At 44.9% G+C, this 14,722-nt stretch overlaps 1 protein-coding gene across 45 annotated transcripts in view; it reads left to right on the top strand.

The window, feature by feature from the left end:
- The window catches only part of ANKS1B (ankyrin repeat and sterile alpha motif domain containing 1B), a 1,261,971-nt gene that overhangs the window by 1,241,481 nt on the left and 5,768 nt on the right, over positions 1-14,722 (top strand). For 21 of the 45 annotated variants that reach the window (XM_032285323.1, XM_032285273.1, XM_032285345.1 and 18 more), the window contains 2 exons: positions 3,866-4,033; positions 9,278-11,156. In XM_032285323.1, the coding sequence (XP_032141214.1) occupies positions 3,866-4,033; positions 9,278-9,388 (279 nt within the window). In that variant the 3' untranslated portion in view covers positions 9,389-11,156. Of the gene's footprint in view, positions 1-3,865; positions 4,034-5,787; positions 6,191-9,261; positions 11,157-14,722 lie in introns of those variants that run through there. The other 24 variants (XM_032285354.1, XM_032285312.1, XM_032285268.1 and 21 more) reach the window with 4 other exon arrangements.

The raw sequence follows: 14,722 nt of genomic DNA, 5'->3' as shown, positions 1-14,722 counted from the left end.
GGTCAGGAGTACAAGACCAGCCTGACCAACATGGAGAAACCCCATCTCTACTAAAAATACAAAATTAGCCAGGTGAGGTGGCTCATGCCTATAATCCCAGCTACTCAGGAGGCTGAGGCAGGAGAATCACTTGATCCCAGGCGGCTGAGGTTGTGGTGAGCCAAGATCGCGCCATTGCACCCCAGCCTAGGCAACAAGAGCAAAACTCCATGTCAAAAAAAAAAAAAAAAAAAAAAAAAAAAGAGGAGGACAGAGACTGTAAGACCAGGCGGGATGGCTCATGTCTGTAATCCCATGCTCTGGGAGGCTGAAGCCGGGGGATTGCTTGAGACCAAGAGTTCAAGATCAGCCTGGGAAACATAGCAAGATCCTGTCTCTGCAAAAGAAGAGACAAAGATAATGCTTGGCACATGCCTCACACCTATTAAGCTCTCCCTTATTGGTAACTAAACTGAGTAAATAACTAGAAATGTTACAATTACTCCAGCTCATTCTTTGGATATTCATTCATTCAGCAAGCAAGCATTTCTTCAGCACCTGCACTGACCTCCCCACAGTTGCAGGGATAATATGTTGAAGGCAAAGATAGTTGGGCTTTCAGATTTTCTGTCTCCATGTGCTCTTCAGTGCCAGCCAGTATCATTGAGGTTGGCCAGATACGCTTCTCACCTAAGCCTTCTGATACTACAGTTTAATTTTCAGCCTCATCCTGGTAGAGTCTTCTCATACACGACAGCAACTCTCCTGCTGTCTGAGATGGTAAGAATGTTAATACGAGAAGCAGGAGAAATGAATCTACAAAACAAATGGGGGTTCTTTCCCCATTCACACGTGTGTCCTCAGGTCCCACGGGATGAGCATCTGTGTCCCCAAAATGGCCCTGATGTGTCACGACGGGCAACACAGAACTTGGAAAGTGTGTCTCAGTGCCCCGGGCCCTCCTGGCATCCAGCATCAGTACCACAAACAGTAAGGCTGCAGACAAGAGAGGAAAGGTGACAGTTCTGTCACCAATTCTGATTGTACATAATTATAAAAGAAACTCAACAAAGCATTCTCAAACCAAAGCATTCTCAAACCAAAGCAAGATGTCAAGGAAAATGCAAGCGGAACCAGGGGAAGCCATTAGATGGAAAAACTTAATCCAACAGTCTGGTCTCTGTGTCTTATTTGAGCAGTTTCCTAATACCAGGAACTAATTAAAAATGAAAGGGCAGGACTTCTAACGCATTGTCTCCCAAAACCTTTAGGCTTCTCATAATCATGTGAAAAACCTCACTTGCTCAAATGAACGTCTTTTTACTTTCATTTGAAGATACTGGAGCTTTAAGTATATATCTCACTTTCAGGAACTTGTTTTTAGGTTAATGATAAAGGAATTCATACTCATTAAGTTCCACTGTTCCGGCAGATAAAGACTACATGTTACAGAATCACTGAATCTCACACCTTCATCTCAGTCCATTTTCCCACCCAGAACATGAATATCTGCCACGTGTTGCTGACAGATGGAAATGAGCCATCTTCCACAGGAGCATGAACAAGACCAAGAGCCTGCGACTTCATTCTGAGACTACAGAAGTCAGAAGCCCTGCCTGCCTTTCAGAGGGGACCCACGCGAACACTAAGAGGCAAAGCTGACGGTGACATGAGTGCCAAGTGTAGGCAGTGGAAAGAGTTTAGCCCTCTTTGTGCAGTGATGGTCAGAGCTGTCTCCCAGGCCTACTCCACTATCATTTGCTGGTGTGTTACTAATTTACTAGGCTGACTCATCTCTGGAGGCAAACACAGGCTGTGTTCATTGCAGGGAAGTGCTCAGCTTGCTGTGCAAGGTGCAGTATCTCCAGTGGGCAGATGTCTGTTTTGTGGGGTCAGTATTTCCTAACAACTTGCTTAAAAGGAGACAGACATTTCCCTCTCAAACCAACTCTCAAGCTCCAAGGCATTTTCCCCACTTGGTTCTGAGACCATCACAATTGATCTGGCATGGATCTGAAATCTGGTTGGTCTAGAACCCTTGGACCTCTCCACCATGGCCTCAGAAGGTGCCATCCTTCTGAGGATGGCGCCATCTTCCTCTCCATCTTCATCAAATAGGAACAATCACAAACGTCTCCCCAGTAGCAGTGTGGGAATTGGGCCCCCCAGAGCACTTGATGAGGGTGGAGATGAGCAGGAACAGAGGGCCAGCCTTGTTGCAATATCAGCATAAGCAGAATGACATTTCTGTAATTTTTGAGAAACCACGAGCAGACATTCTAGGGACATTCATCAGAATGAAAAGTTGGGGCAGACCGTGCCTGCTCTCAGCTGCCGCAGTGACCTTCAGAACACTCTCTGTGACCAGTACACATATGCTTCTCTGATGCTCTGTGACCCCGGGATGTGGTGGACACCCTGCCTCTTTTGGGTCAGACAATGTGGTGGTTTCTCAGAGAAGACCAGGCGGAGAGTTCATGGAAGAAAAGGCAGAAATCAAAGATACAGATTTGGAGAAGAGAAGAAAGCTAGAAATCGTCTTGAGAGAAGGACTGATTGAAGGTTGGAAGAAAAGAACTTTTCTCCTAGGCGCTGCTTGGCGTGGCATCTGGCCTGACAGAATCTCCTGTCTCTTGCTGATTTGATGATAAAATATAGAGTGGACCCACAGGGAGAGCAAAAGCCTCAAGAAATAGCTGGGGAATTGGCTCTGCGGGAGCACTGTTTGCTGCTCACTGCTGCGACTGTGAGCCGCCACACCAGCATGACTAATGCCTCTCCTCTAGGCCTAAATTAGATTTTGATTGTGTTTCATAGATGTTCACTGAATCACAGATGTTTGAGGTAAAAAGACCCAAACTTCTCAGAAACACCTCCTGTGGGGTGTGTGGGATCATCCTCATAGGCAAGGCTGAAGCGCTCCCAGGACTCAGCAGAAATACCAGAAGTAACCCCTACCCTTCCAAGGCCTCAGGGGCAAACCAACTGCCCACAGGATTGCTCTGAATGGTGTGGACTCCTGGGGCCAGTGGGCTGTGGGGCCTGCTCCTCCTGGGGCTAACCAGGAGTCTCTAAGCAAGTGTGCCCTATCAGCATGTAAACCAAAAAGTAGCCGAGACAAGGTCTCAATTTATTTTACCAAAGTGAAAGATGCACCCATGACACAGCCTCGGGAGGTTATGACATCATGTGCCCGAGGTAGTCGGGGCACAGCTTGGCTTTGTACACTTTAAGGAAGCATGAGATATCAGGCAGTATGTGTAAGATGTATGTTGGTTTGGTCCGGAAAGGCAGGATAACTAGAAGGGGGAAGGGGGCTTCCAGGCCATAGGTAGATAAGAGACAAACAGTTGGATTATTTTGAGTTTCTGATTAGCCTTTCACCGAATACACAATTTATAGGAATAGTCACTTTTGCCTTAGTCTGGGTTAGTGAAACAACAGGGCAAAGGAAGCAATCAGATACACGTTTATCTCACATGAGCAGAGGGATGACTGAGTTCAGTCTTTCGTCCACAGGAAATTTCCTTGTGGGCAAATTGTGAGGGAAGAATGTAGCTTTTTTTTTTTTTAATCTTTGTAGCTATCTTATTTAGGAATTGAATGCAAGGCAGTTTGCCCAATGCAGTTCCCAGCTGACTTTTTCGTTTGTCTTAGCGATTTGGGGTCCCAAGATTTTTCTTTTCACAAGTGGCTAATGCCTGGTATAGACCCTAAGTTGGACCTGGAGTGTCCCATTCTTTGTAGATTTCCACTGAATCGCTGCTGCCTCCAGTGAAGTAGTTTAAGCTCCTCACTAGCTCACCTCCCTCAGTGTTCCTCAGCCATTCGACACATTCTGATTTGCAGTGTGCCAGTACCAAATGCCTTCTCATTTTTCTTGCAGAATTTAGCCTACGAAATCATCCTAACCCTGGGACAGGCCTTTGAAGTCGCTTACCAGCTAGCACTACAAGCAAGAAAAGGGGGACACTCCTCCACACTTCCAGAAAGCTTTGAAAACAAACCCTCCAAACCCATCCCCAAGCCCCGCGTTAGCATTCGCAAGTCCGTGGTAAGTAGAAAAGATACAGATGTTCTAAAAGCCTTGAACAGGAGGGAAAGGGGCTGCTAAGCTGGCCCTTGCGTGGTATGGGTGCCATCTGAATCCAGGGCCTCTTGTTCATCCTTTCCCTTGGCCTCCTCCCAGCATGTCTGCATCATCATCTCAGCCTGGTTCCTACCAAGTCTTAGGGACCATCTCCCTCAACTTGCAGCCTCCAGAGAAATCCACTTTCTTAGTCACCTGCAGCAACCCTATGAAGGGTCTCAGCAGCAGGTACTGGCCGTTTTTGGTGAATCTTACCTAAAGGTTCAGGAAAGCTTGGGAGCAGTACTCCCTGAGGCTTCAGCCACCATCCCATCAGAGGACAAAGCCTCCTGCAAGTCCCTGGCCTCCAGAGAGGTGTGCAGAGGTACACAGTGATGATATCCTCAGTCCCCAGCTAGAGGCAGCTGGACGCACAGGCTGCTCTGCTATATGCAAGGCCTGCGCCATGGCCCGGGTGCTTTGCCTCCCACGGCTGAGGCTTCCTGCAACGTGGTGACTGTTCAGAGGGTGCAGCCCCTCCTTCTCGGCATCTGCCTTCCTCCAGGAATTTCCTCCCCTTCCCTCCCACAGGGCTCTGCAGACATCCTGTCCCAACAGGCTTGCATGACTTCAAAGCGGCCTCCTCTGGTAGTAGCAATATCCAAAAGCTGGAAGTTTCCCAGCCAGCCTCCCATCTGGTTTCTGCCCCGACTGCCGTATTGCATCCTAGAAACCCTGGGACTCCCCCAGAATGCATTGCTCTCACGCCCCCAAATCCTTCCATCTGGAACTGTCTCTCCTCCTCCTCACCAGCCCCCACCTTCACTGTCATGGGGGAACAGCAGGCATTTTTAACATTTGCAGGGAGGCACCTCCCTTTGTGACCATGCAATTCTTGTTTCCAGTCTTGTTTTGGGGCCCTACCCGTCATTCTTCTTGGCAACATCAACATCCACAGGGATGACCCCTCCAGCATATGCTCTCACAGTTCCTTGACAGTTTACTTTCATGATCTTTCCTTCTGGCCCCAGCCGTTCACTCCCATGCTCATCACTCATTACTGATCATTCCCAGGAGCTGCACCTCCTCTGAAGTCTTCTTCCAACACCACCCTCTGAGCCCCTGACCCAACTCAACACACGAGCTCCCAGTTCTCTTATCTCCAGCCCTGGGCATCCCCCAACTCCAGATTCATGTGGCCAACTTCTTCTTTCACATTTCCGCCTTGATGCTTCACAGACAGCTGAAACTTAGCATGCACAGAACACAACACCTGTTTTTCCCCTCAAACCTCTTCTCACCATCTTCCCCACCCCACAGCCACTCACCATGTTACTCAAGCCCAAAGTCTACAAATTAGCCTGAACTCCTGCCTTACCCTCACCTCTGTATCCAACCCAGGAGCAGATCCCATCCATTGCACCCCTAAAATATATCTCAGTCCACTCTTCCCCACTTCCTCCATCTCTCTTCCAGTCTGGGCCACTGCCACCTGGCCCCAGGCCTATGCAGTATAGCTCCTCGAGACTCCCCTCCCGACACAGCAGAGATCAGTCATGGCACCCTGTGCCCCAAGTACCCAGAATGCAGTTTCCCACCACGGTCCTCTTTAATGCTCAGGTATTCCTGTTCCTTGACTATATAACGCTCACTCCTAACAGGTCTTTAGGCCACCTGTTCCCCACACTGGGAATATCCTCCCCTGATTTCTGCATGGCTGACTTCGTCTTGTCATTCAGGTCTCGGCTACTTGAAGAGGCAGATGTCCTGACCATCCAATCTGACATAGACCCTCAGTCACCTTCAAGCATGTCATCTACTTTTAATTCTGTATAACATTTATTAATTGAGGGTTTTTGTTTTTTTTTAACTGATGGCTTGTTTATTGTCTACCTCCCTCCACAAAAAAGTAAGTTTCATGCACACAGGGACCCCACCTGTCTTGCCACCACCAGAACCAGGCCCATAGCAGGTGCCCAGTGAATATCTGTGGATGAAGAAATGAGGGCCTGTGGATGGATTTCACATGTATATCTTTGAGACTGATTAGGCTATTAAGTGTCCAGGAATTTGCAGAATGTTTCTGAGATTATCTCTTAGACTATTGTATTCATTCTCATGTGGGCTGAATAAATCTGTTCACAGCAGGTGCCTCTAACTGACCTCACCCCGCTCCCCATAGGCTTCTTCCAGAAGAGTACAAAGGGTTGGGTGCCATAAGAGCTCATAGAATATTCATCCAGATGCCTTCACTGGGAAATAGGAACATACACAGTGAATAATACTGATATCATTTACCTGCTTCAAGGTCAGTCCACCTCGACAGGCGTTAGTATTCTAGTTCCCTCAGCTCTGGGCATTTCTTGGTAAGAAATATTCAGTGATCCCTAAGAACACATGGGGTCCTTCCCACAGCCTTATGAAGATATAGTCAAAGCACGGTAGAAGGCAGCTGCATGGTGCCAGAGAAATGGGAGAGGCCTTCCCGCAACCCCAGACTCTAAGCAGAGTAGGCAGCTAGGACAGGGCAGGCAGACCTGGAAACACCAAAAGAAGAGGCAGCTGTGGTACAGATCTCACCCTGGGGTCATTCCTGAGAGCAGACAGCCTGGTCCGACCCCAGGAGGGGCCTGTTGTATTTGTATGCACAGAGACACCCAGTCACCTTCAAGCATGTCATCTACTGTGTAGCATTTAATTCTGTGTAGCATTTATTAATATTAAAACCATTTTAGAACCCACCTGGGTTTGGCTCAAGGCTCAGCCTGACTGGGCCCCTGCTCACCTCCTCGTCCTCAGTTGTCTGCCCTCCTGATTCCCAGCCTGTAAACTGACCCCAACCCCTCAACGACCATTTTCCCTTACCTCTGGGACTCTTTTTTATTGCTATGTGATATTTTGACACATATATACAATGTGTAATGATCATGTTAGTAACTGAGATATCCATCTCAAACATTTTTGTGTTGAGAAATTACAATTCTAGCCATTTTGAAATATACAATAAATTATTGTTAACTATAGTCACCCTACTGTGCTATCAAATACTAGAACTTACTCCTTCTATTTAACCATATTTTTGTACCTATTAACCAATCTCTCTTCATCCCTACTCTCCCTTCTTCACTTTCCAACCTCTGGTAACCACCATTCTACTCTATCTCCATGAGATCCACTTTTTATAGCTTCCACATACGAGAACGTGCAATATTTGTCTTTCTGTGCCTGGCTTATTTCACTCAACATGATGATCTTCAGTTCACCCATGTTGCCACAAATGACAGGATCTCATTCTTTCTATGGCTGAATAGTATTCCATTGCGTATATATGCCACACTTGCTTTACCCATTCGTCCATTGATGGACACTTAGTTTGATTCCATGTCTTGGCTACTGTGAATAATTCTGCAATAAACATGGGAGTGCAGATACCTCTTCAATATACTGATTTTTATATATATATATATATATATACATATACATACACATATATACACACACACACACACACACACACACACATACATATATATACCCAGTAGTGGGATTGCTGGAATAGATGGTAGCTCTGTTTTTAGTTTTCTTGAGGAACCTCCGTGCTATTCTCCATAGTGGCTTTACTAATTTATATTCCCACTAATGGTGTAGACGTGTTTCCCTTTCTCTGCAGCCTCACCAGCATCCGTTATTTTTTGTCTTTTTGATAGTAGCCATTCCAACGGGTGTGAGATGGTGTCACGCTTGGTTGTCATTCGCATGTCCCTGATGATTAGTGATGTTGAACATTTTTTCCTATACCTGTTGGCCATTGTATGTTGTCTTCTGAGAAATGTCTGTTCAGTTCTATGGCCTACTATTTAATCAAGAGTGGGTTTTTTTTCCTATTGAGTTATTCGAGTCCCTTATTTATTCTGGTTACTAATCCCTTGTCAGATGGATGCTTTGCAAATATTTTCTCCCTTTCTGTAGGTAGTCTTTTCGCTTTGTTGATTGTTTCCTTTGCTGTGCAGGAGCTTTTTTGCTTGATGTAATTCCATTTGTCTATTTCTGCTTTTACTGCCTGTGCTTTTGAGATTTTACCCAAAATATCTTTGCCCAGACCACTGTCCTATAGTATTTCCCCAGTGTTTTCTTCCAGTTCTTTATTGTCTCAGATCTTCTGAGCCTTTAATCCATTTTGAGTTGATTTCTGTATATGGTGGAAGATGAGGCTCTGTTTCATTCTGTGTATAGATTATTCTGCGACTTCTGCATGTGCTGTTTCATCTACTTCAAATGCCCCCTTCTCCTGTCTTCAGGCAAATACTTGCTGGTCCCTTGGCTGTCCGTTTAAATATTACCTCATTCTTTCAATACCATTTATTCGACAAGTATTTATTGTATGCCTACTATTTAGGGGGTTGCCAGGAGCTTTTCTGCGTTTTGGAAAAAATGGCAGGGAAACAGAATCCTGCCTGCATAAGCATACATGGCAGTAGAGGATGAACAAATAAATATGAGGTGACGCATGTGGCAATAAGTATTGTGAAGAATAAGGCAGAAGAGAAGAGCCAAAAAAGTCAGGGTGCTTTTTGTAGGAGTGAACAGGTAAGGCTTCTAGGAAGAGAGGTGGCAATGGAAGTGGCATTTGAGCAGAGATCTGAATGGCATTGGAGCATGAGGCTTGCAGGTGTCCGAAGAAGGGAACTCGGGCAGAGCAGAAGAGCAGCGTAGAGGCCCTGGGCATGGGCTTGGTGGGCAGAAAGAGCAAGGAAGCTGTGTGGCTGGAGCACAAACGTCAGGGGTACTGGAGGTCACAGTGAGGAGTTCAGGTTTTGTTCTGACTGACTGTGATGGAAACCACTCAAGAGGGAGAGCTGGGGATTGGCATGGCCTGATTCACCTCCTCTAGGAAGCCCCCCTGGCTCCCGAGGTGTGTGCCCACAGAGTGCCCTCACTTCCCCTCGTGTCTCACCTCTCAGCACTAAAATCCGCCTCTGTCTGCTCCCCGTCTGTGTGCTCACAAGGGCAAGGGCTGTGCCTCATTCACCATCACCCTTCGGTGCCCCGCACAGAGTTGATATGCGGTAAATGTGTGTCCAAAGAGCGAGCCCGCGAGCCGCCCAGACCAGCATCGCCGTCCCCGGCCTGGGGCGCGGGGCCTCGCGTTGGGTTCGCCGGCGGCGTCCGCGTGCATGCGCGCACCCGCGCGGCGACCGTATAACAGGCATCAGCCTTTCTGTTTTAAAGCAGATCGACCCATCTGAGCAAAAGACTCTGGCCAATCTGCCGTGGATTGTGGAGCCGGGCCAAGAAACCAAGAGGGGCATTAATACCAAGTATGAAACCACGATTTTCTGATACTCGCCGTCCTCCTGTCCTCGCGGTGCCTTGCTCGCCACGCAGTCCCGGAGCAGGCTTTCCTTCGCGCCTCCGCGTCCACCCAGCCCAGGAGGAAGACTGCTCTGAGCGTGCGGCCTCGTTACGGGCGAAAGGCCACTGGCCATTCCTGGGGAAGTTCTTTCTGCACCAGTGACGGAAAATGCCAAGACTTTCCAGTCGCAACCCCTGAGAGGCGTGAGTTGAGATGGGTTTTCCCTGATGCTCCCGACTCCCCGCCCCACCACCTCCCAAGGTATTTCTGATGACTCCGCCCCAGTACGTGCTTTGCTTCATTTGGGGATAATACCTTTTCTTTAAAAAAAAAAAAAAAAAAAAAAAAAAAAGGAAAGGAGATCTCTAATACTGCCTAAAAGTATGTTTTCACTGTCAGCAGTTTTAAAAGTGAAATCAGAGCAGCATTACCCCTCCCACCTCCAAAGCATCTGTAAAATCATTCTATCATTGAGTATCGTTTAATGCAAAAGGACAAAAACAAGTCCCATGATATGATTGCCAGGAGATTCTGTTTCCCGATTTCTATATTTGTGGATTTTATATGTAATCAACTATGTCAGAGAAAGAAAACCTTTCAACCAAATGATTGGTTCAAAGGAAAGAATGATTCAAAACAGGAATTTATTATGCACAGCAAAATGTGTCTTGTATTAAATATTTTTATTAAAAGAATGTTTCATTAATGCATTGATAAGAAAACTAGGTTAGTTGTGAGGGATGTTTCTGGTTTCATTTCAAATAATTAAATTTCTACTGCTACTACCAAGAGGACTGGCTCAGTGGTGGCAAAATACTGGTGATGCTCCCTAGAGCAGGAGACCCGGAAGTGCTGAAACAGCCATCAGCCTGCCAAGATTGTTTTTTAAATCTTCACAGTGTTTTAAAGAACATGTTAAAAAAAAAAAAAAATCTAGTGCTCCTGCTGTCAAGATTTCTGTCATGGAAACCTTGTTTGAGAAAGGTGTTAATAAAATTCTATTGCAAAAATTTCTTTTTCTAGAAAAAATACAAAACAAAAAAAAAAAAGAAATTCCAAAGTAATAAATCTTTTCTTGAGACAAACAGAAAAAAAAGTTTGCTTACTATTTGATTAAATAAAATTTACTTACATTTCTTTAAGGTATTTTAATTTTTTAATGTCTCTGTGGAGTATTTGTATGATACCATAATGTATATTTATGTAGAATCAAATTATATAAACAGTACCAATATCATTATAGAAAAAAATAACATTTTAATGTATATTGTTCTAACAATCACATTGTGAATCATTTTGAAGTTCATTATAGCGATATTGATAAATTGTGGAATTGTCTTAATGTTTTTTTATTAACTGATATTATTTTAAACCTAACTGAGATGATCAGTTACATTCATCAGTTGGTGAGTTTTGAAGAATAACTAAATTTTATTTCAAACTGACAAATGTATATGGTTTTAGTTCAGTGTTGAAGAATTTTAATACAATATTAAATTACTTGAACTGAACAGTTCCTTGTATATATTTTGCCTATTCACTGTTGATATGTATGTAGCTAAATGAGAGTTAAATAACACTAAGATATGGTACCAAGAGGCAATTGTATAGGAGAAAAGTCAATAGGAGCTTTGCCGAAACAGAAGCATATGTGTAAATAAGCTTGGGCTTCCAGTTATAAATTTTGTAATTTTTGTCTTTATATCCTATAAAAAAAAAAAAAGCACACAAAAATAAAACAGAAGTTGTACAGCCCGTGGTGCTTGGCATCGTTCTGTGAGCACCTTCCCCACTCCCATTTAGGAGCAGAACCAAAGGCCCAGGCTTCTCAGCATCTACAGCTAAAGGGAGTCTTTTAATTGGCAAAATTGTTGAGAAAAGTTGCACAGTTCCAAGTTCAACTAGGCTGAGAAAAATACACAGGACTCTGAAACTTCAATTTCAGTCCAAAGCCCCCATTGCCTTCTTTTAAATATTAAAGCAGATTGTAAGGAGGAATTGTCAAAATAGGCATCTCTAAAGGAGAGAGGGCCACCAAACTGGATCGCTTTTGTAGCGCGGCATCGATGGTATGTTTGGAAAGACATTATCTACATGGTCATCAGTCCTTTCATTTTTTTCTAAACACACAGCAGCCCCATAGACCAGAGCAGAGCAAGGAAAATGAAGGATTTGTGGCTGATTTTCTTCAAGGGGAAATTTGACACATTGATAACTTCAATAAGCATGGTCAGGGATTCATTGAATGCTAACATTACTCAAAAAATGATTTGAATTCAATTACTCCATTTAATTGTTTCTCATTAAATTGTATTCTATGATAAATTTGAGTGAATGAACCCTATGAAAATTGTCCCTAGTTAGTTCATTAATAAGTCATAGAAATGATTTTTCTCAAGACACAAGATTTTCTCAAGTTGTAATACTTGAGAATATTGCTAGTAAAATGTTTAGATAAGAGGGAGCAGAAGACAGGCTTGGATAAAGGAACACGTGGCCAAACTCTCAAAAATCAATAAAAATTCACACCTGAATTCAAGGTAGCTTCACTCCTAAGCTATTTCTGAAAAGAAATGAAAATTTGATAAGTGTTCTAGCCTCAAGAGGATTACAATGGCCGTGTTCAGGAAATCTGTAGGAAGAAGGCCTTTTTCTCAAAAAAATCAAATTTCTAAGTTCTCTTTTTACATAGACTAGTCATTATGTTTCCTAGAAAAGTTAAGCAACCTGAAGGTTCTAAACACATTTTTTGAAATAAAATTGGGTAACTAGCCTACACAGCAAGCACAGAATCTACGTGCAGCAAGGCCCCATTGGCCCACCCCATGCTCCAGTCCCGTCTCCCCAGCAGCCACCCAGCCCCACATTTACTGCTGTCGGTGCCTCTAGGCAAATGAAGCCAAGCATCTGCCTACCCCAGCAACGGAGTCCTGCTTCCCACAGAAACCAGTTCTAAAGCAGGCAGAGACAGTGCTTTGAACTTGCTCAGGCCTTTTGGCTGTCACCATGTTGTGATTCCGTTAGTAACTAGGAGCTGGAACTTATTTTTGTGGTTGAAATAACCCTAAGACCTCGGTGCCATCCACTGGAATGCCAATTCCACTTAACTGTTTCTGTCTTCAGCTCAAGTCAGTCTACTTAATGAGAACTCACTCTGTGCTTAACGTGGCATCATTTTCCTTAGAGTTGCTTCTGCAAAGATGATCATTCTACACCCAACATATTGCAACTCATCAAAAATCATAGCTACAGATTATTAAAACAGTTTTTTTCTCTCTAAAACCCAAGAGACCTATGTTTGGGGAAAAAGAAAAAAAAAGCTGCAGCGGCATTTAACTTTCCAAGAGTAGTTAATGACCAGTGATGTGAAGACTTACACATCAGGCTAAACTAAGAGATCCTTCATTTGTCATCTCCAGTGGGGTCACCCCAGCGGAAGGTGGCGGCTGCAGCAGCGGAGGTTTTATCAGGGCTCCTAACTTCATTCAGATGGTGGAGGAGCACGGGTATCAGATGACAGACTTCACGAGTACAGACAAGCTAATGTGCATGTTCCAAGCCCTGCTATTTAGGACATCTTAAAGTTCTGTCTCATCACCACAGTAAGAACAAGCGGAGATGGAGTCAGATTTTACAACCAAAGTCAGCTCACAATGTGGTAATAAAAACCATTCAAAGCAATCCATATTCAATACCCTATTTAATTGTCCTCTGGATGTCTCAGGGCCTCAATCAAGCATCCCAACAGCTGCTCCCCAGGGAGCCTGCCTGCCTGCAGCCCTCCCTCTCCAGTGGCAGTAAGACACGTGGGAAGTCAAGAGGCCCCCAAGTAAGAGGCAGCATCAGCTGTTTTATGACATTTGAGAGGCGGATTTCTCTCCTCAAAAGTGCATGCTCAGTTTTCTGAGAGGAAAACAATCCCCATGTGCTGTGTTGAGTCAGGGGAGACTAAGAAGAAAGGTACAAGCGGATTCAGGAATCCCATTTTGGCAGGCCATTTCTGGGGTGTCGGTTTGAACAGGTTGCAAACTCACATGCCTTCCAAGCCATACAGGTGACATGAGTGAGTGGGGTGGCCACTGCTGAGCTCCAGCTGATTGTGACCAGGCAGAAAGGAAGACCCTGGGTACACAGATTTTCTGAGAAATCTGGATTTTTATGCAAAAATCATTGGGTTTTGAAGTGTTGGCAGCAAACTCTATTTTAAAAAATAAGTGTGAGCCACACAGAACTCATCTGTGGGCTGGGTGTGGTCCATGCATCACTTGTTTGTGAACTCGTTGAGTAGCTTTATGACTTTCTGAGATTCCATGAAGCTTCAGCAACCTCACAGCTAGATGCCCAGTTACTCATCAGGAGAACAGTGTTCGTGGCTGGGGTGAATGGGTGGAGGAGGCAGAGCCTCAGGGGTCGGTGACATTTGTTGAATTGCTGTTATTCACCAGGTTTGTTTTGGGGAGTATCATTTAGGGCTTGAACTCAGGACTAGCAGCAAAGACCAGCAATAACAATGTCTTAAGTGAGGTAGGCGTTGAATTTTCCCTCGTGACATGAACTTCAGAGATAGGTAGTACAGAAATGGAATTGTAGCTCTATGATATCATTGAAATCTCACAATCCTTCTAATATTTCTACTCTGCCATCCTTTGGAAGTGGCGTCTAGCCTTAAGATTGCCTCATTGTCACAAAACGGCTGCTGGAGCATCCTCCAGCATACACAAATTCCTGGCATTAGAAAAGATGGTAAAGACTGTGGGATGGAAGCATTGTTCAGCTGAATAAGGCAAACTTTTAAGAGCTTTCCTGGAAGCTCTGCTCGACAACTTCAGCATACAGCTCATTGGCCACCCCTATGTAGGAGGATGGAAAATGTGGTTACAGTTGTTTTACATGAGCACTCTGCAGCCCGTGACGATGCAGGGGTTGTCAGTGAGGAAAAGGGGGAGATTGGATATTAGGGTGGTCACTTGCAATGTCTACCACAATGGGAATCATCACAGTAATAGCTAAAAGGCAAATGCAAGCATACACAGGTGAGATACTTGAACAGAGAAAGCAGTTCCTGTAAGAGGGATTGGTGATCATCCTGGCAGAGTTGCTCTATAAATTAGCCACCACACCTGAGCAGGAAAGATCCCCACCGCTGTGTTAATATGCACACCAAACATCTTTGCTGCCAGGCAAGCTCCTGAGAATGTCACAGGCAGAGCAGGCACAAAGGGGCATGCTGCATCCACAGACAGCACAGCGCCATGGGCTGTGCCGAGGGAGGGGACTGGCAATGACTTGGCTGGGCATCAAGGGTGAGAGTAGAGGGCCCT

Source organism: Sapajus apella, unplaced genomic scaffold (assembly GCF_009761245.1).
Source record: "Sapajus apella isolate SASKATOON/1434 unplaced genomic scaffold, GSC_monkey_1.0 scaffold2, whole genome shotgun sequence".
NCBI lineage: Eukaryota > Metazoa > Chordata > Mammalia > Primates > Cebidae > Sapajus > Sapajus apella.
This window is presented reverse-complemented; position numbering and strand designations above follow the sequence as displayed.